Source organism: Pteropus vampyrus, unplaced genomic scaffold (assembly GCF_000151845.1).
Source record: "Pteropus vampyrus isolate Shadow unplaced genomic scaffold, Pvam_2.0 Scaffold103, whole genome shotgun sequence".
Classification (NCBI taxonomy): Eukaryota; Metazoa; Chordata; class Mammalia; order Chiroptera; family Pteropodidae; genus Pteropus; species Pteropus vampyrus.
This window is the reverse complement of record NW_011888884.1, coordinates 496,968-512,655: the sequence shown is the minus strand read 5'-3', so window position 1 is coordinate 512,655 and position 15,688 is coordinate 496,968. Positions and strand designations below refer to the sequence as shown.

General features: G+C 37.0%; 1 protein-coding gene across 6 annotated transcripts in view; it reads left to right on the top strand.

Annotated features, from left to right (window-relative positions):
• MUSK (muscle associated receptor tyrosine kinase) overlaps positions 1-15,688 on the top strand; it is a 91,645-nt gene that overhangs the window by 45,029 nt on the left and 30,928 nt on the right. For all 6 annotated transcript variants that reach the window (XM_011364930.1, XM_011364928.1, XM_011364929.1 and 3 more), the window contains 2 exons: positions 3,157-3,281; positions 12,912-13,071. In XM_011364930.1, the coding sequence (XP_011363232.1) occupies positions 3,157-3,281; positions 12,912-13,071 (285 nt within the window). The remainder of the gene's footprint in view (positions 1-3,156; positions 3,282-12,911; positions 13,072-15,688) is intronic.

Below are 15,688 nucleotides of genomic sequence, written 5' to 3'. Positions count from 1 at the left end.
AAGAGTTATTTCAGCCAAATGTTGAACGTGGACTCAAATATGTTGTGCAATCTAGGTCTCCACTATTGTTGCCAGAAAACATGGGAAAAGATGAGATTACCTGGGTTCACCCTTGTTAGGATGCCAGACAGTCTCTGTTTGTTGTCAAGGGTCCACAGCCTGTGAACTTAGATTAAATTGGGGGAAAATCTCCTATCAGGACATCAGATGGGACATCATGTTTGTCACTCTGGAGGAAATGTACACCGCCTCCTAGCTGGCTTGTCTTCTTGAGAAATTTAGAATATCCAATAGGGATAGTTTCTGTCACCTAATGTTAATTGATTCTTCCTTCACACCTAATTAACATATTTATAATTTTTTATTTACCACTTCACCTTTGAGCCTTTTTTTAGCTTTGACGACTGAAACTTGCTCCATAATTTGTGAATCAGGTACAAATGACAATACAGGGCCCCTAGTTCCAAAATCACTAATAATTTCAGAACGTGGACAGCAGAAAATTAAACGAAGCATAGGGTCCCCTAAGCACGGCACCCTGTGGGACTACACAGGTCACTCGCTCTTGGAGCCAACCATACCAACCACAACAGCAACTGCCACTCTTCTTGCTATGGAATTTGCCATGCTGCAAATATTGTCTGCTATGGAAAATTTTCCTTGAGTCTCATATTTTGTTTCAATTTAGAATCAGTTTGATCTAAAACTGTCGTGGGCATTTCTGAAGCTCTTAGGACTGATACCTCTGCCAAATGTTTCTCCTCAGAAACATACCTTTCTTCAGGTCTTAAGTTTTCTAGAACTTATGCTAGTGCAATGGCAGAAATATGTGTCCCATCACGTGTTTTTCTGGAGCTATGGTGTAAGCTCCATTGCAATTTTTAAAAATTTTAATGTTATGAAATTTTCAATCTTACAAAAAAGTAGACACAATAATACGGTAAATTCTCCATGTTCTGATTACCCAACAGCAACAATGATCAACAGTCTACCATTTTTGTTTCATCTACTCCACTACTGTTTTTTGCTCCTGCTTTATTTTCAAGCAAATCCCAATACACTAATTCAATCAATCCACATATAGTGTAAGGACTTTTTAAAAAAAAAAACATAATTATGTTACCATTCTCATTACCACACCCAGCCCCAATTAGCACTAATTTCTTAATACCATTTATTACCAGTACTGTGTACTTTTTTATCTTATTGTCTAAAAAATGTCTGTTTACATCTGAATTGTTAAAAAGAACCCAAACAAGATCCACGTATTATATTTGGGTTTATGCCTCTTAAGTCTTTTTCAATCTATAATTGTTCCCTTTTCCTTTTTCTCCCCTGATGCCATTTATTTGTTGAGGAAACTAAATAATTTGCTCTGCTGAATTGTCTATATTCTGGATTTGATTGAATTGTGTCCCAACAGTGCTGTTTAACATGTTTCTCAACCCTTTAATTTTTGTAGGTTGGTAATTAGACCCCAGGACTTACTTTAAATCAGCCTCTTTTTTTTCTTTTTTGGAGGGGAGGTGCATATTCAACTGTATTAAACATTTAATCGGCTTTTTTTCTTTTAAACCACTCATTGCCTTGAAGTTGGCATCTTCCGTGCTTCTCCTTTCTCCTGGCTTTTGGGCCTAACATTTGTATTCCTAGCATGCTCTTCTAGATTCCTTAGAATCCTCAATGTCAAAAGATAGAAAGTTGAATTAATCTGAACCTGCAAATATGAAACTAGAATCTGCAAAAAGCATCCAGTTGTCAAACAAATCATATCATCCTTTATTTCTTGAATTATGTAATTCTTTTTAAGAGGCATTCAAAAATCAGACCAACTTCTAACACAGCTCTGAACTTCATGTATCCTTGTCCTGTACATCTTCTGTCCAGTATTTACTATCTCCTTCGTACTTTCCTTTAGAATCCAGACTCTATAAATTTCAATTAACTAGGAGAATTAAGCTTAAAAGCATTGTGTGAACTGGGGTTTCCTAGTCTATTATTGTGTTCTGTACTTAAGTCCTGAGGGGAAAAAGGCAAGTGCATAAAATATTATATTTATAGTGTAATGGGCAATTTAAAAAATTCCACAATAGTTTAAAGAAAATGGGTTTGAAGCTAGAAGACTTGAGTTCAGGTTTCTCATCCATCGGTTCTATCATCTTCGGAAAGCATCTTAAATTAACTTGGATTTAGTTTCTACATCTTTAAATAAGAGCAGGTATCTAGTTTATCTCCAAAGCCTTTTCTAAGGTTAGTGATTCTATGATTCTAAGTAACCTTCGATATATTGTACACTCTGAGCCTCATTTCCACTCTTTAATTATAGTAAAATTCTTCTCAGGTCGAAAGAACTTACTTATATTTAATCAGTGGGGTTTCAGCCTCAGGAAAAAAAATATATAAATTATTCACTTGCCTGTTCACACTTTGCCTAAAATACTCCTTTTCTTCTTCTTCTTCTTCTTCTTCTTCTTCTTCTTCTTCTTCTTCTTCTTCTTTTTTTTTTTTTTGGCCTAGTATGCTCATCTCATATTCTGAAAAATTTGACAGATTTTGTCTTTCCTCCCACCACAATACAGTTGAAGGTATAAAGCATTAATTATTTCATTAATTCTTTTAAACATTATTACTTTGGCCAGGCACTCTTCTAGGTACTGAACCAAACAGGCAAGATTTCTTAGAACAGACAAGATTTCTTAGAACAGACAAGGTTGCTTAGAACTCACAATCTACTGGAGGGAGACAGACAACAGACAAAAAAATAAATAATTTCAGATAGTAGTAAGGTCTGCAAAGACAATAAAACAGGATGATGAAAAAGTGAATGGGGAGAGGATTACACATTATGTCAAGTGATCAAAGAGGGCCTTTCTGGGAAAATGTCACTTAAAGGAGACTTGGATAATACAAGGAACCTTCCACATGAACACCTTGGAGATGAGTACTCTAGGCCAGTGGACAGCATGGACAAGCTCCTAAGTTGAGAGTAAGCTTGGCATGTTCCAGAGTGGCGGGAAATGTAAGATCATAGCATAAATGGCTTAGAAGTTAGGATATGGCATTTGGTACTATCTTTATGACAGAGAGAAGATGGAGGAATTTTATGCAGAACATTTCCTATATGAGCATCACTCACTACTTCTGCTTTCCTAACAGTTTTTGCCAGAATCCTACGGGCTCCTGAATCCCACAATGTCACCTTTGGCTCCTTTGTGACTCTGCGCTGTACAGCAACAGGCATCCCTGTCCCCATCATCACCTGGATTGAAAACGGAAATGCTGTGAGTGCCATCTGTATGGGGTCTTGTCTGGGGAAAACCCATGGATTGTGAATTTCAAAACAGACCACATATTTGTAGAGTTATATTGATCTCTGTCATTGGTCCCACTTGTACCTCCATTTTTCAAAGCCTTACAATATTTTCATCCTAAAAGTCACTGCCATAGAAATTGAACCCCTTTCTTTCTATCATGGAGAATAGTAGAAAATCAAATTCTTTATGCCTCTGTGGAAAAGGGAAGTGTTAGCAATTCCTTCCCTTACAAGTAAAATAATTTTCACAGAACTCATTAGTTTATGAATTAGTTCACTGCTAGAACCTACTTTGACAAAAAGTCATCCAGAGTTAGAACCCATATCTGTCAGTTAAACATTCTATCCTTTTTATACTGGTTATAATAATTAATATTTATTAAGTGATTACTATAAGTCACACACTGTTCCTAAGCACTTTACATATAAGCATTCATTTAATCATTCTACAAATCTATATTGAGTATCTCCTGGGCATCAGACACTATTCTAGGCATTGTGGATATAGGAGCAAACCAAACAGGTAAAGTTTCCTGCCCTCAAAGAGCTTACATTATGATAGGGAAAAACAAACTATAAAATAAAACAAAGAAAATAATATATAGTCTATGTGGATGTCATCAAATGCTATGGAGGAAAATAAAGCAGGAACATGAGCCAGAAAGGGCAACCTTAGGAGAAAGATTTCATTTTCAATAGATTGGTCAGGGAAGCCTCATTAAGATGAGGACATATGAGCTAAGATCTAAAGGAGCTGAAGGAGGAAGTATATAGATAGATAAGTTGGAGGGAGATAACCAGGGAAAGTCTCTGAGATAAGCGTGCACATGGTATGTGAGAGGAACAGCAAGTAGGTCAGTGTGGCTAGAGGCGAGTGAGCAAAGAGGAAAGAGATATCTGGCATGTTTAGGAGTTGTGGATCATATAGGCTTGCATAGGTCATTGAAACAACTTTAGCTTTTATTTGAGTGAGATGGGATGCCATTGTAGGTCTGCTTCTGTTGTCTGTTTTCCTGCTGACTCTTGTTCGTTGTGTTGTGTATCCTTGTGTGCCTAGTTCTCTTTGACTATCTACTGTTTGTTGTTTAGTACCAAAAAAAAACAAAAAAAAACAAAAAACAAAAAAAAAATCAGAGATTAATTTGAGGTCTAGGTGAAGGTACTTTTCTCCAGAGAGAATTTTTGTTTGTTTCTGCTAGAGATCAGCAGTTACTACTAATCTCAGACAACCTCAAACAAAATTCAAGGTTTGAAACCTCTTGGACATCTCAGATAATATTAATGCAGTCTGCAATTCGTTATGAGGGCTATTTCATTTGTAGTTCACACTGATATCTCCCTCATATCTAGTTCTTTGAGATATCAGTTTATTGTATCTTTTATTAGACTCCTCACCTTTATAGAACCTGACTTTTGATCTCTATCCTCCTGCTTCATGTAGCTGTCGGAAAAAAGGTAATATTTTCTGGGGTTGAAAAATTATCTGAGGGGAAATAAAAGCTTCTAACTTTGTTATGTCTGTTAAAAATATTTTCCCAGAACTTTAATTTTTTTTAGTGTGAGAGTTGGTCTGAATAACTTAGCTTACCAAATTCTGAAATAGAAACCTATAATGAATTATTATTACAATGTTATTTTATAGACTTTAACTACTTGTCTATTTATGTTTGGTTTGTACTCAGTTTCTAGTTTCTGATACTCTTTATGAGGTCAAGAGTATTTATTTTTAATCATAATTTAATAAGTGTTTTTAATATAAATCTATTTTAAAGTCAATAAAATACCTTGTCATTAATGATTTAAATTTTTTGATGAACATGTAGCTTTTCACTTTAAATTGCAAAATTTCCCTAATGTTAAGCCATTCTTTCATTCTAGAATACATTGCTTTTTAAGTTTAATTGTGTTGTTTCTTGCTGTGGTTTTATTTAGGATTATAGCATCTATTTTCAATAATGATCTATTCCTTTAGTGGATTATCATGATTAGGTTTTGTTAACAACATTATGCCAGCCCTATAGAATCAATTGGCAAGTTTACATATTTTCCTTTGATATAGAACTGTAAGTGAAGAACTTGAGATCAAATGTCTCTTAAATACGAAGACATTTTTGTCTACTGTATCTTTAATTATTGCTTCTCTTCTCTCTACATTCTCTCTACTTTGATTTATATTAAATGAATTCATTTTAAAATTACAATATCTGACCGTTATGCTCTGCATATTTGTGTGGAGGAATAGAGAGAACCCTACTTAATCTGTTGACTTTTTCTCAAGCTCCAATGCCCACCACAGGAACCCACTAAAGCTTGAGCCCATGGACAGATGCCTCAGCCTCATGCTATATGCATATATTATAGCTCCCAAATCCTCCAACAACTCTATTGAATCTCTCAAAGTCTATTCCTACTTATAGCCCTGTGATCTGAACTTTGAAATTTTCCATGACTGTAAGGAAAATTTATCCATTCTCCTCTTGGTAAACTTCTTATTCTGTATTCGATTTTAGCTACTTAGTTGATATTCGTTTCTCTATCAATACCATCTCTTTGTATCTTCCAAAAGTTGCTGAAATTTTCTAGCCCTTTATATTTGCTTTCCATCTTTCTACAGATTTATTATATATACTTTTAGATTTTTTCTTTTTGAATTTCAGATGGAAAAAGGAGAGTTTAACATGTAGACTAAGATTATTATTCTAACTCAGATGTTGAATAAGCATGATTTTCATATAATGCAACCTTATTAAATACTTTCTTTGCCCTTTTAAGTTTATTCGGCAGGGTAAATTCTTTTTCCACCATTGAAGCCTGCCTCAAACAGGCCTTGTGATTTTTCTGGTTATTTTTAGGTAATTTAAAACCACTAACACTGTCCCAATTTAGTCATTTCAAGCATTTAATCCTACGTAATACCCAAAGCCTCCACATGCATTCACAGATGAGACCTTTCCTTTGCTCCCACTCCCAGGACTCTTGCAGGTGTGCTACCTGCCCTTCTATAGAAGTTCTGTGATTGTTCCCTTAGCGCAAACTCATTCATTCTTACCCTCACTTCCTAACTGCTACTTATGACTCCTACAGGTTTGGGGTAGGAAGAAGGGAGGAGTAGTAATTAGAGTGGAAAAGTTCTAATTTAACTGACACTCCTATAAGTTGACATTATGACCCTGTGCCTGACAAGTTATTAAAGCTGACTCTTTCGATCACGGACACATTCATAATGCTTCAGAAATCAGGAAATATTTAAGACGATGCATATTCGTCAGGATAGCCATTTCCCTCTTATCTCCTAGTTTGTTAATCGATAGGAAGTCTTTCTGAAGGTCCTTTTGGAAGGACCAAAGATGACTCCAATTCAGATTATCTATAAAACCTTTATATCTATAAATTCTTGGATCCAGACCACTGAACAGAGCTTTTTATTCCTTCTATTCAAGCTGCTAAGTAACCTGGATATTTTACAGGTAGGAATTACTTGTCTGCTGTCTCAACAAATTGCAGGAGTGTCAGGGTCCACAAGATCACATTCAAGTTCGATAATTTACTAGAAAGACCCACAGAACTCAGAAAAGCTGTTATATTTGTGATTATAGTTTAGTACAATGAAAGGTACAGGCTAAAATCAGTAAAGGGTAATCAGTTGTCCTCTCCCATTGGAGATGCATGGAGAGCCCTTAATTCTCCCAGCAACAATGTTTGACAATAGGTACAAACTATTGTACCAGGGAAGCTCGCTCAAGCCTTGTTGTCCAGAGTTTTTACTGAGGTCAATTACATAGGCATTGAGGGCTCACCTGACTTTAGCTAGTCTCCAGCCCTCCAAAGGTCAAATTGATATAGCATGGCTTAGGGGCCCTGGTGAACAAAAAAGATATTCATCACAATTTACATTGTTAATAAAAACTATTTGGAATGGCCCAAAGTCTCAGGTATACAAAGATATGCTTATTAAGCAGGATATTCTAAAGAATAAGAGGTTATCTGTCAGGGGCCAAAGGCCAGTTCTTTCTTTCAAATGTGCAGGGTGTGAGCATCTGAAGCCCACTGAGTGAACCCTTTAATACACAGAAGAGGGCATATATCAACTCTCTAGGTCATCCTATTTCATCCCTTAAGGAGATGGAGTGCATGTTCAAACCAGTCCTTTGTGTGGAGTGAGGATGACTCTCAATATAGCTAAATAGCTCAAACTTTGGTTAGTCAGATATTTGTATTTTTCATGTTTTCCAGCATAGTCTCTCTGCAACTTTCTGGTATCTTGGCTGTAGTGTCCATATATTATCGTATGACAATACAGTAATGATAACGTTTTTAAAGTCAAAGGAGTGTTCCGAATGAGGGGAAAAAAAGAAAAAGGAGAGGAAAGGGAAAAAGGGGACCTAGGACACTAGACATAGGAGAAGGGGAAGGGAGAGAAGGGCGTGTAAAACAAAGCGTGTCGCGGTGTGAAATTTGAATGGATGTTGTAAACCAAGAGGAAGATGCCAAATTTTAAGGCCACCCCATCTAATGAAGACTGTTATCTTGCAATAGCTCTCTTTTGTTTTTGCTGAAGGGTTTCTTTTTCTTTTCCGATATTTGAAACATTACTTTTCTTATAATTTGTTATTAAAATTGGTTCATCTTATCTGATTGTCTACCATCCATCTCTTCAAAATAAAGTAAATTAATTAATGAATGTCACTTTATAAGCTTGTAACTTCAAGGATGGTAGAATAAGAATTAGGTGGGAGAGCTAGAAGACTTAAATTGTAAATGCTCTCTTCAGCTATTGTAATTTTAGGGGAGTCCTTTTACCTCTCGGACATCGACTTTTTCTTATTTCCAATGACAGAGATGTCAGGTCGCTGGAGAAGATGACCTCCAAAATGACATCAGAGCTAAAGTTTTCTAATTTTGTTGAGTTACAAAAAGTAACTCACAGTTCCTGTTCTTCAGCTCTTTAATTAAATCTGAAGCGTCATTTGAAATTTGAGTCTTATTGGGCAATATGGTTTGTGGCTCTTCCACAGAAGCTGTTGTAGTTGTTCTAAGCCTTTCAAGATAGTGTAAAGTTATGCCCTAAGAAAACTGGGGGACTGATGATATGACTTCACTAATTTGTCTTACTCTGTGAAAACAGTAATATAGAAAAGGTATATGCTTTTCAAAGAATTCAGTGTTTTCCAAAGGCTCTTTGATATTAGAACTGGACAGTGCATGATTATTCTTTGTCGGAGTTGAGGAGTAGCCATAAAAAAGTCAGATGATTTGAGTTAGTTTTGGTCTTATTGAGACCCCAATTCAATCATTCAAGATGTGGCTCAGAAAAAGCAGAAGGCAGAATAGATCCATTGCCTCAGATTCTAAACAGGAATACAACAAAATAACAGTGAAAGCAAAAGTATCTCTGTCGTTCTTAGGGTCAGAGAGAGTGTGTTGCTCTTACAGCCAAGTGTTGGCGTTAGTGATATTCTCCAAGTCCAAACGAAAATTAAGATGACTTTGCCCATGCTGACGCATGCAAATCACAGGGAATGGAGACAATTTCAGGCATTTCATGGTGTATAAGTGGCAAAACAGAAAGTCTCTTAAGGGGATGGAAAAGAGCCCACAGCCTTGATATCATTTTGGGTGGCCTGGACAAAGATGAATGTGGACCTGGATGCTCTTTGGCACAGAATAAAACAGAGTTTGAACAGTGGCTCCTCACTAACTGCAAGTCAATGAGCTAACTTCACTAACACACCAAGTAAAACAGGCACTCTAAAACAGGGCTTCCCAACCACTGGACCACAGACAGGTATCTGTCTGTGGCCTGTCAGGAACTAGGTAGCACAGCAGGAGATGAGCGGTGAGCCAGCAAAGCTTCATCTGTATTTGCAGCCACTCCCCAGTGCTAGCATCACTGCCTCAGCTCCACCTCAGATCATCAGGCATTAGATTCTCATAGGAGCATGGGTCCCTGGTCCAAAAGCTTCAGGGACTGCTGCTCTAAATGATATGGACGCTCCTTTTCTTCCTCTATGTGAGTACACCAATAAATTGCACCCTAAACGGTTAGAGCCAGAGAACTAGAGAAGGGCAAGCAACATGTCCCAAAGTGATCAAGAATTGTTCTGCTTTCTTCCTGGGGAAATTTCATTTATTTTTCATAAAATTTGTAGTCTTAGATGAACTTCAGAGTGAGCAGTAATATTCCTCTTGTTTTACAACATTGGGAATAATAGTTTGAGGTGGAGAGAGCAGAGCTTGCTTTCCCACAAGAAAATATCTTTGTATTTTGTTAACCAGATTTATTTAGAGTTATATCTATAATATCTCTATTTTGGGGCATTCAATTAAAAATGTAGAAAAATTGCATGCTGTCTTGCTTTGTTCAATAAATAAAGTTCCTAAAATATTTTATAAGTTGAATCACTTAATTTGTTAGAAGAATTTTATAAAATAAATAGCCAAATCATCTCTTTTGAATTGTGTTTTCGAATCTTCATAAAGGGAGGCTCACCTATATTTTACACATAATTTTAAGAGGCAGTATTTTAGGTTTAAAGTATATAAGCTTTGGATTCATCTCATCTAACTAGTTGTGTAAAGCAAAATAATTATGAATATCAATTTTTATGTGGAATATTTTAGCGGCCAGATCAAAAGAGGCCAATATTTATGGTTATGCTGATCAGAAACAATGGAAAATATTCTGTCTAGTATCACTTTTTCTATGATGCATAGACAGACAATATTACAACTCCCTGAATATGGACCCTACCGGACCATACTTTAACAGTTCTATGATGTATACCCAGCCTGCTGGAACTATTTGCAAGACAAGGCCATTGAGGCCCAAATACCTTTTAAAGATCTTCCTATGCTAAGGTTAAATCAAGATGAAGTTACAAGATTATCCATACATCAGAGTAGATTGTCTCAAAACAACACTGTTAATGTATTAATGATAAATAAAAAAATATCCCACAGGTCTATACTGCTTTGCCACCTTCAAAAAGTTTTCACATGTTATCTCAGATAAGAACTATTATACCTATTTAATAGACCTTCCTGTTTGCCTCTTTTTGAGGTCACTATCTCAGAAAGAACACCACACACAGAGCAGTGAGCTGTTTATCCAGCTCCTTCAGGTCAGTATGCCTGGGGAGATGGAGAAAATAACATAGTACTATAAATACCAGATATAGTCACCCCAATTAAGTATAGAGTTTACCTATGCATACCTTGGTCCAAGCTCACAGCAATAATCTGAACTCATCCCTTTGATCATTTAAACCTGAAAGACGAAATGATCAAAATGGAGGGCAAAAGGTTGTTTTTATTTTTAGGTCACCAAAAATACGAAACTGTTGGGTCAGGATGATCCATGAAGGAAGAAAAACAAATTCAAACTATGACTAACAAGGCCTGCTGTGCATGAGTCACAAAGTGGATGGAGCAAGTCCTCTTGAAACAGGAGGAAAAGCATTTAGGAGCCACATCATAATCAAGCAATGAGCCTCGTAACTTGTTGGTCTAGTCACTGAACTATTTCAACCCCTGGGTGAAGTACAGGAGGAGAAAGGTCAGGCAGTTTAAAAATCATTTCTCTTTCCTACCAAGAATGTTTTCAGTGACCTTGAGGAAGTGTTTAGGAATGACTTTCTTAGGTGTAAACATGAAAATAGTGGGAGTTTTCCTCAGCACTGGGGGATTACTTGTTTCTGAGTCGATTCCAAGGCATACTTCTTGAGGGAGGGAACTAATTTTGCAAAGGAGGAAGGTAACTGTTGTATAGAGTGCACTTCTACAAACTAGAAAGGGATATCTATAAACAAAATATCTTTATGGTATACAGCATGGCAACTGAACATAGAAGTTTGAGGTCCTTAGCTCTTTTTCCTCAGTGTTGATTTGTATTAAAATTCAGGAGGAGTCCAAAATTGTATTCCAAATTGCTCCTTCCTTTTGATCTAACTTGGACACTCAAATTCATAAAAAGTTGTACTTCGCATAAATATGATAGTAATGAATTTTATTTGAATTCTCAACTGAGTATGTGTCTTTTAAAGACATTTTTCTCTCTGCCTCACCAATTTCTCATAGAGTTCAGGCTGCTTATCTAGGGAAAATGCCACAATACTTGATCTGACCTGGGAAGTTTGCCCAGTGAAGATAAATTGATGTTCAGGTAAACCAGTTTTTATCACAAGGATGGACATTAGTAATGCAGGTAGAGAATAAAGAGACAAAGAAGCTAATTGGACACAGTTTCACTGCCTGATTGTTTCAGGAAGTACTTGGTTCCACAGCCAGCCGGCCACATGGCAGCAAAAGGAAGAAAACTGATCTCATCCCAGGGCTTCCCTCCCTCTTGAGACCTCTGTCCAGGCCACCAATGAACCCATCTCCACTACTCAGAGATAATGTAAGGCAAACCAAAGGCTGATTCCTTAGTTGTCATTCCACTCAAATTGTCCTCAAACTGGCATTTCCCCCTCATATAAGCAATGATAATTAAAGAATAATTATTAAAAAGAGGGCATAGTACTGAATAAAAGAGCAAATCACCATTTTTAAAATGCCACCACCATAACAATGACACTGAAGTCAGACATTCGTTTTGTTCCTGGTTGGCTGATTTGTTGAGGTTGTTGTTACTGTTCTTGTTTTCTAATGACTCTTCATTTATTCTCATTTGTAGGACTAGGGAAGGCACTAGAACGATGATTAAAAGCACAGACTTTGGGATCAGACAAACTGGGGTACAAATTCTAACTCTGCAATATGACAAAATGTGCTTGGCAGCTGTCTTTCCCACAGAGTTGGAATGAAGACTAATAAATAAGAACTTACATATATTAACCTGCTAATTGTGTGCTCATATTGCATTGATAGCCTCAAGGACATTGGATTTTCTGATTTAAGCAGTATGGCATGATGTATGCTATACCTCAGAAATAGAGTTGGCTTTACAGGCATTTTTCTTGATAACCATCTGTCTATCTGATGTGCATTTGTAAGTAACTGAACAGGAGTTATGAATATTTAGTCCTAAAGTATACAACCTCTCATTCTTGACTGTCTCTATCTTCAAAACATAGAGAATACATCTTGGAGGATTCATATAGTATACCTTTTCTATATTGTGTTAGTTATCTATTGCTGTATCACAACCATCCCAAAGGTTGGTGGCTTAAAACAATAACCATTCATAAATGCTCACAAATCTGTGGGTCAACTGGGCCATTTATGCCTCATCATCTAGTAGGCTAGCTCTGGCTTGTTCACAGAAGGTCACAGGTTCTAAGAGCAACAAGAAAGCAAGCCACGGTATGCAAGAACTTTACAAGTCTCTTTGTCTTTCTAAATAATATCACGAAGCCGATCTAGATTCAAAGCATGAAGAAAGATGCTACTTCGTGAGGTAAGAGCTACAAGGTAACATTGCAAGGTCAAGGTTATGGGCATACAGAGGGAAGTTTTTGGCTATTTTGCAATCTACCACAGGTTTTTTGATCATCATCCTAATCCTTTTTCTTTCACGTCTACTCACACAGAAAATTATAAAATCTTTGACCTAATCTATCTTCCCCCCCCCATCCCCCACCCTTCCCTATTCCACCAGGTTTCTTCTGGGTCCATTCAAGAAAGTGTGAAAGACCGAGTGATTGACTCAAGACTGCAGCTGTTTATCACCAAGCCAGGACTCTACACATGCATAGCTACTAATAAGCATGGAGAGAAATTCAGTACTGCAAAGGCCGCAGCCACTATCAGTATAGCAGGTAAGATGGATTATCATAATTTCATTGCTCCAGGAGAGAAGAGTTGGCACTATTCCTAAACATCTCATATTGGGGGAAATCATTTTTTCTTTTTTCTCTTAGTTTTGTCCCCTTTGGGCTATTTCTTCCTCCATGGGGACACTCTAGAAGTTGACCAGATAATTGATTTTGCTGATTTGTTTCCTCAAAAAACTAAATTCTCAAATACCTGCTCAAGTGATGGGTAACAGCTTACAGGAGTCCATTTCTATCTCTTTTTCTTTCTCTTCTTTTCCTCCCTTTCTTCTTCCTTTTATCCTCCCTTTTACCCTTCTTTCTTCCTTTCCTTTGTTCCCTCTTTTCTTTCTTTTTCTCTTCTTACCCTCTTCTCCCTCAAATTTTTCCCTTCTTTCTCTCTCTTTCTCTGGGTTAATCAAACTTCCCACGACTCTCCAGAGTAAGCTGGTAAGTATTTAAAATGGTCGTGCCAATTTCTTTATGGCTATTTCTTGAGGGCATTTTTATTGAGGAATACTTCTCTCCCTTGTGGTCTTTCATTTTCCTGTTTCCTGTAAGTGATAGCAGGACTTACAGGTGTTTTCAAGAAAAAGAGCTGACACATGGATTTCTAGGATATTTGGGTTGAGTAATAAAGGTTTATTTTTAAAATTTAAATGTTCCAAAGGCTTCTGAGAACATTTCATCCTGGAGATGAAAATAATCCCTGTAGCAGGAAATGCCTGTCATGTTATATTCACAGCATGCCTACAGCCCAAAGGTAAGAAGAGAGATGCTTGTTCTCGCACATAGGTCGTAGGCCGAGCACTGGTAGAACCTGTGCCCAAGACCAGCTTCCCAGAGCCTGGTGATTTCTTATTACAGTGCCACTTCTTTGATTTTCCCTGATAGGGAAATTTCTAGTAATGTTTGTGATTTTTAATATGAGGTGAACAGAGACCACAGAGAGATATAAAGGAAGTGTTGGACAAGGCTGGCCTTCTGAGGCATGCCAGTGAAGGAAAGAGAGGATTCCAAAACCAAAGTTCCTTCTGCCTTCTCCAGGGACATATCTGCCTATATTGTCTTGAGATATTATATCAGTTATTCTAGAATTTCCACTGATGGGAAATCATTTCCCCCAGAGAATATGGGTGAGAATCTTAAAAGTAAATTCAACTCAGTTTAACAATAGTAAAATGATTACTAGCTACATAACACTTTGTTGTTTGTTTATAAAGTACTCTTATATGCATTTATGTATTGGATTCAGGATATTGTGTTAGGTAAAGGATGCAAATTTAATTAACAAATGGGATAATTAACTATGTAGTCCTTGCCTTCCAGGGATTTTCAATCCAGAAAAAAAAGTCCATTGGCAATATACATTATGGCACAGACTATGTTCTATGGCAGAAGCATAAACAAAGTAAACAGGAAAACAAGAGGGGAAGATTTTAAGGGAATGGAGCAGGAGACATGAGAATGAGATGGAAAGGTTGAAGTGTGTTCAGAAAACAGCAAGTCAGTTGGCAAGACTAGAGCATGATGGAGACTGGGAATGAGGTAGAGAGTGAAAAGAAAGGTTTGAAATGTGGGCTCTAGTGAAGAGCCTGAACGGGTTGAATATGTTCTTCAATCAATGGGAAGTCATTTAATTTCTTTAGAGGGGATTATGGTCAGATACATCCTTTATCAAATTAATAGATGTTGGGTGTCAAAAATTTAAGAGACATGGCAAGAAGTTAGGAGGCAATTCCAGGAGTCTAGAAAAGTCATCAAGGTCTGAAAAGAATAGCAGCAATTAGTGTAGAGACTAGAACAGATGCATGAGACCTACTGGGTTAGAAATGATAATATCTGAAAGAGCTTGAATGTGACAGGACAGCAGGAGAATGAGTTAAGGTGTGTCTGAGATTTTGAGGATGGTGTCTAGGACAAATAATAATCGATAAAACAAAATAAAACATAACATGAGAAAGTTCAGGAGATTAATTAAATGTTGATGCCTTTTAATTACTTGGAATTATTCTAGTTTCATTATCTTGTGTTTTATTTGATATTTGATCAAGACCCAATGTTAAATTAATATATAGAAATTATATCTGTGTGTATGTGTGTATGTGTGTACGTGTGTGTGTGTGTATGATCTCTCTATTTGTGTGTGTGGAGAGAGAGATAGAGAGAAAAACATTTACATACGAATACTCAAATCCAAGAAAGTACACTTATCTAATCTAGTTTAATTTATACCTCCTCTGTACAAAAGAAGAAAAAATAATATTGCTAATCTTAAGAGAGTCTCATTTAAGGTAATTATTAGTCATTCGGAGATCAATTCCTGTCAGGGTTCTTCCTGCCCTTCCTCGTTCCACCCCTTTCCTAGATGGCAGGGTAGAAGGGAACCTGAATTTATGCAGTGATATCCTCTGGAACTCCCTTTCTCTAGTGAAATCTATAGCTGCAGCACTTATGATCTCATCTCTGGGCTTGGTTAGAACCCAGAGGAACTCCCCGGCTGGCTCAGCCCCTTTGAGGCTCCTTCTGCCTCTCAGTGAAATCCTTCGTCAAGCCCCTCTCTAGAGGCTCTGAAGCTAGGTCATCCTGTCTCTCTCCACTATGGAAGGCCCGATGAATTCCA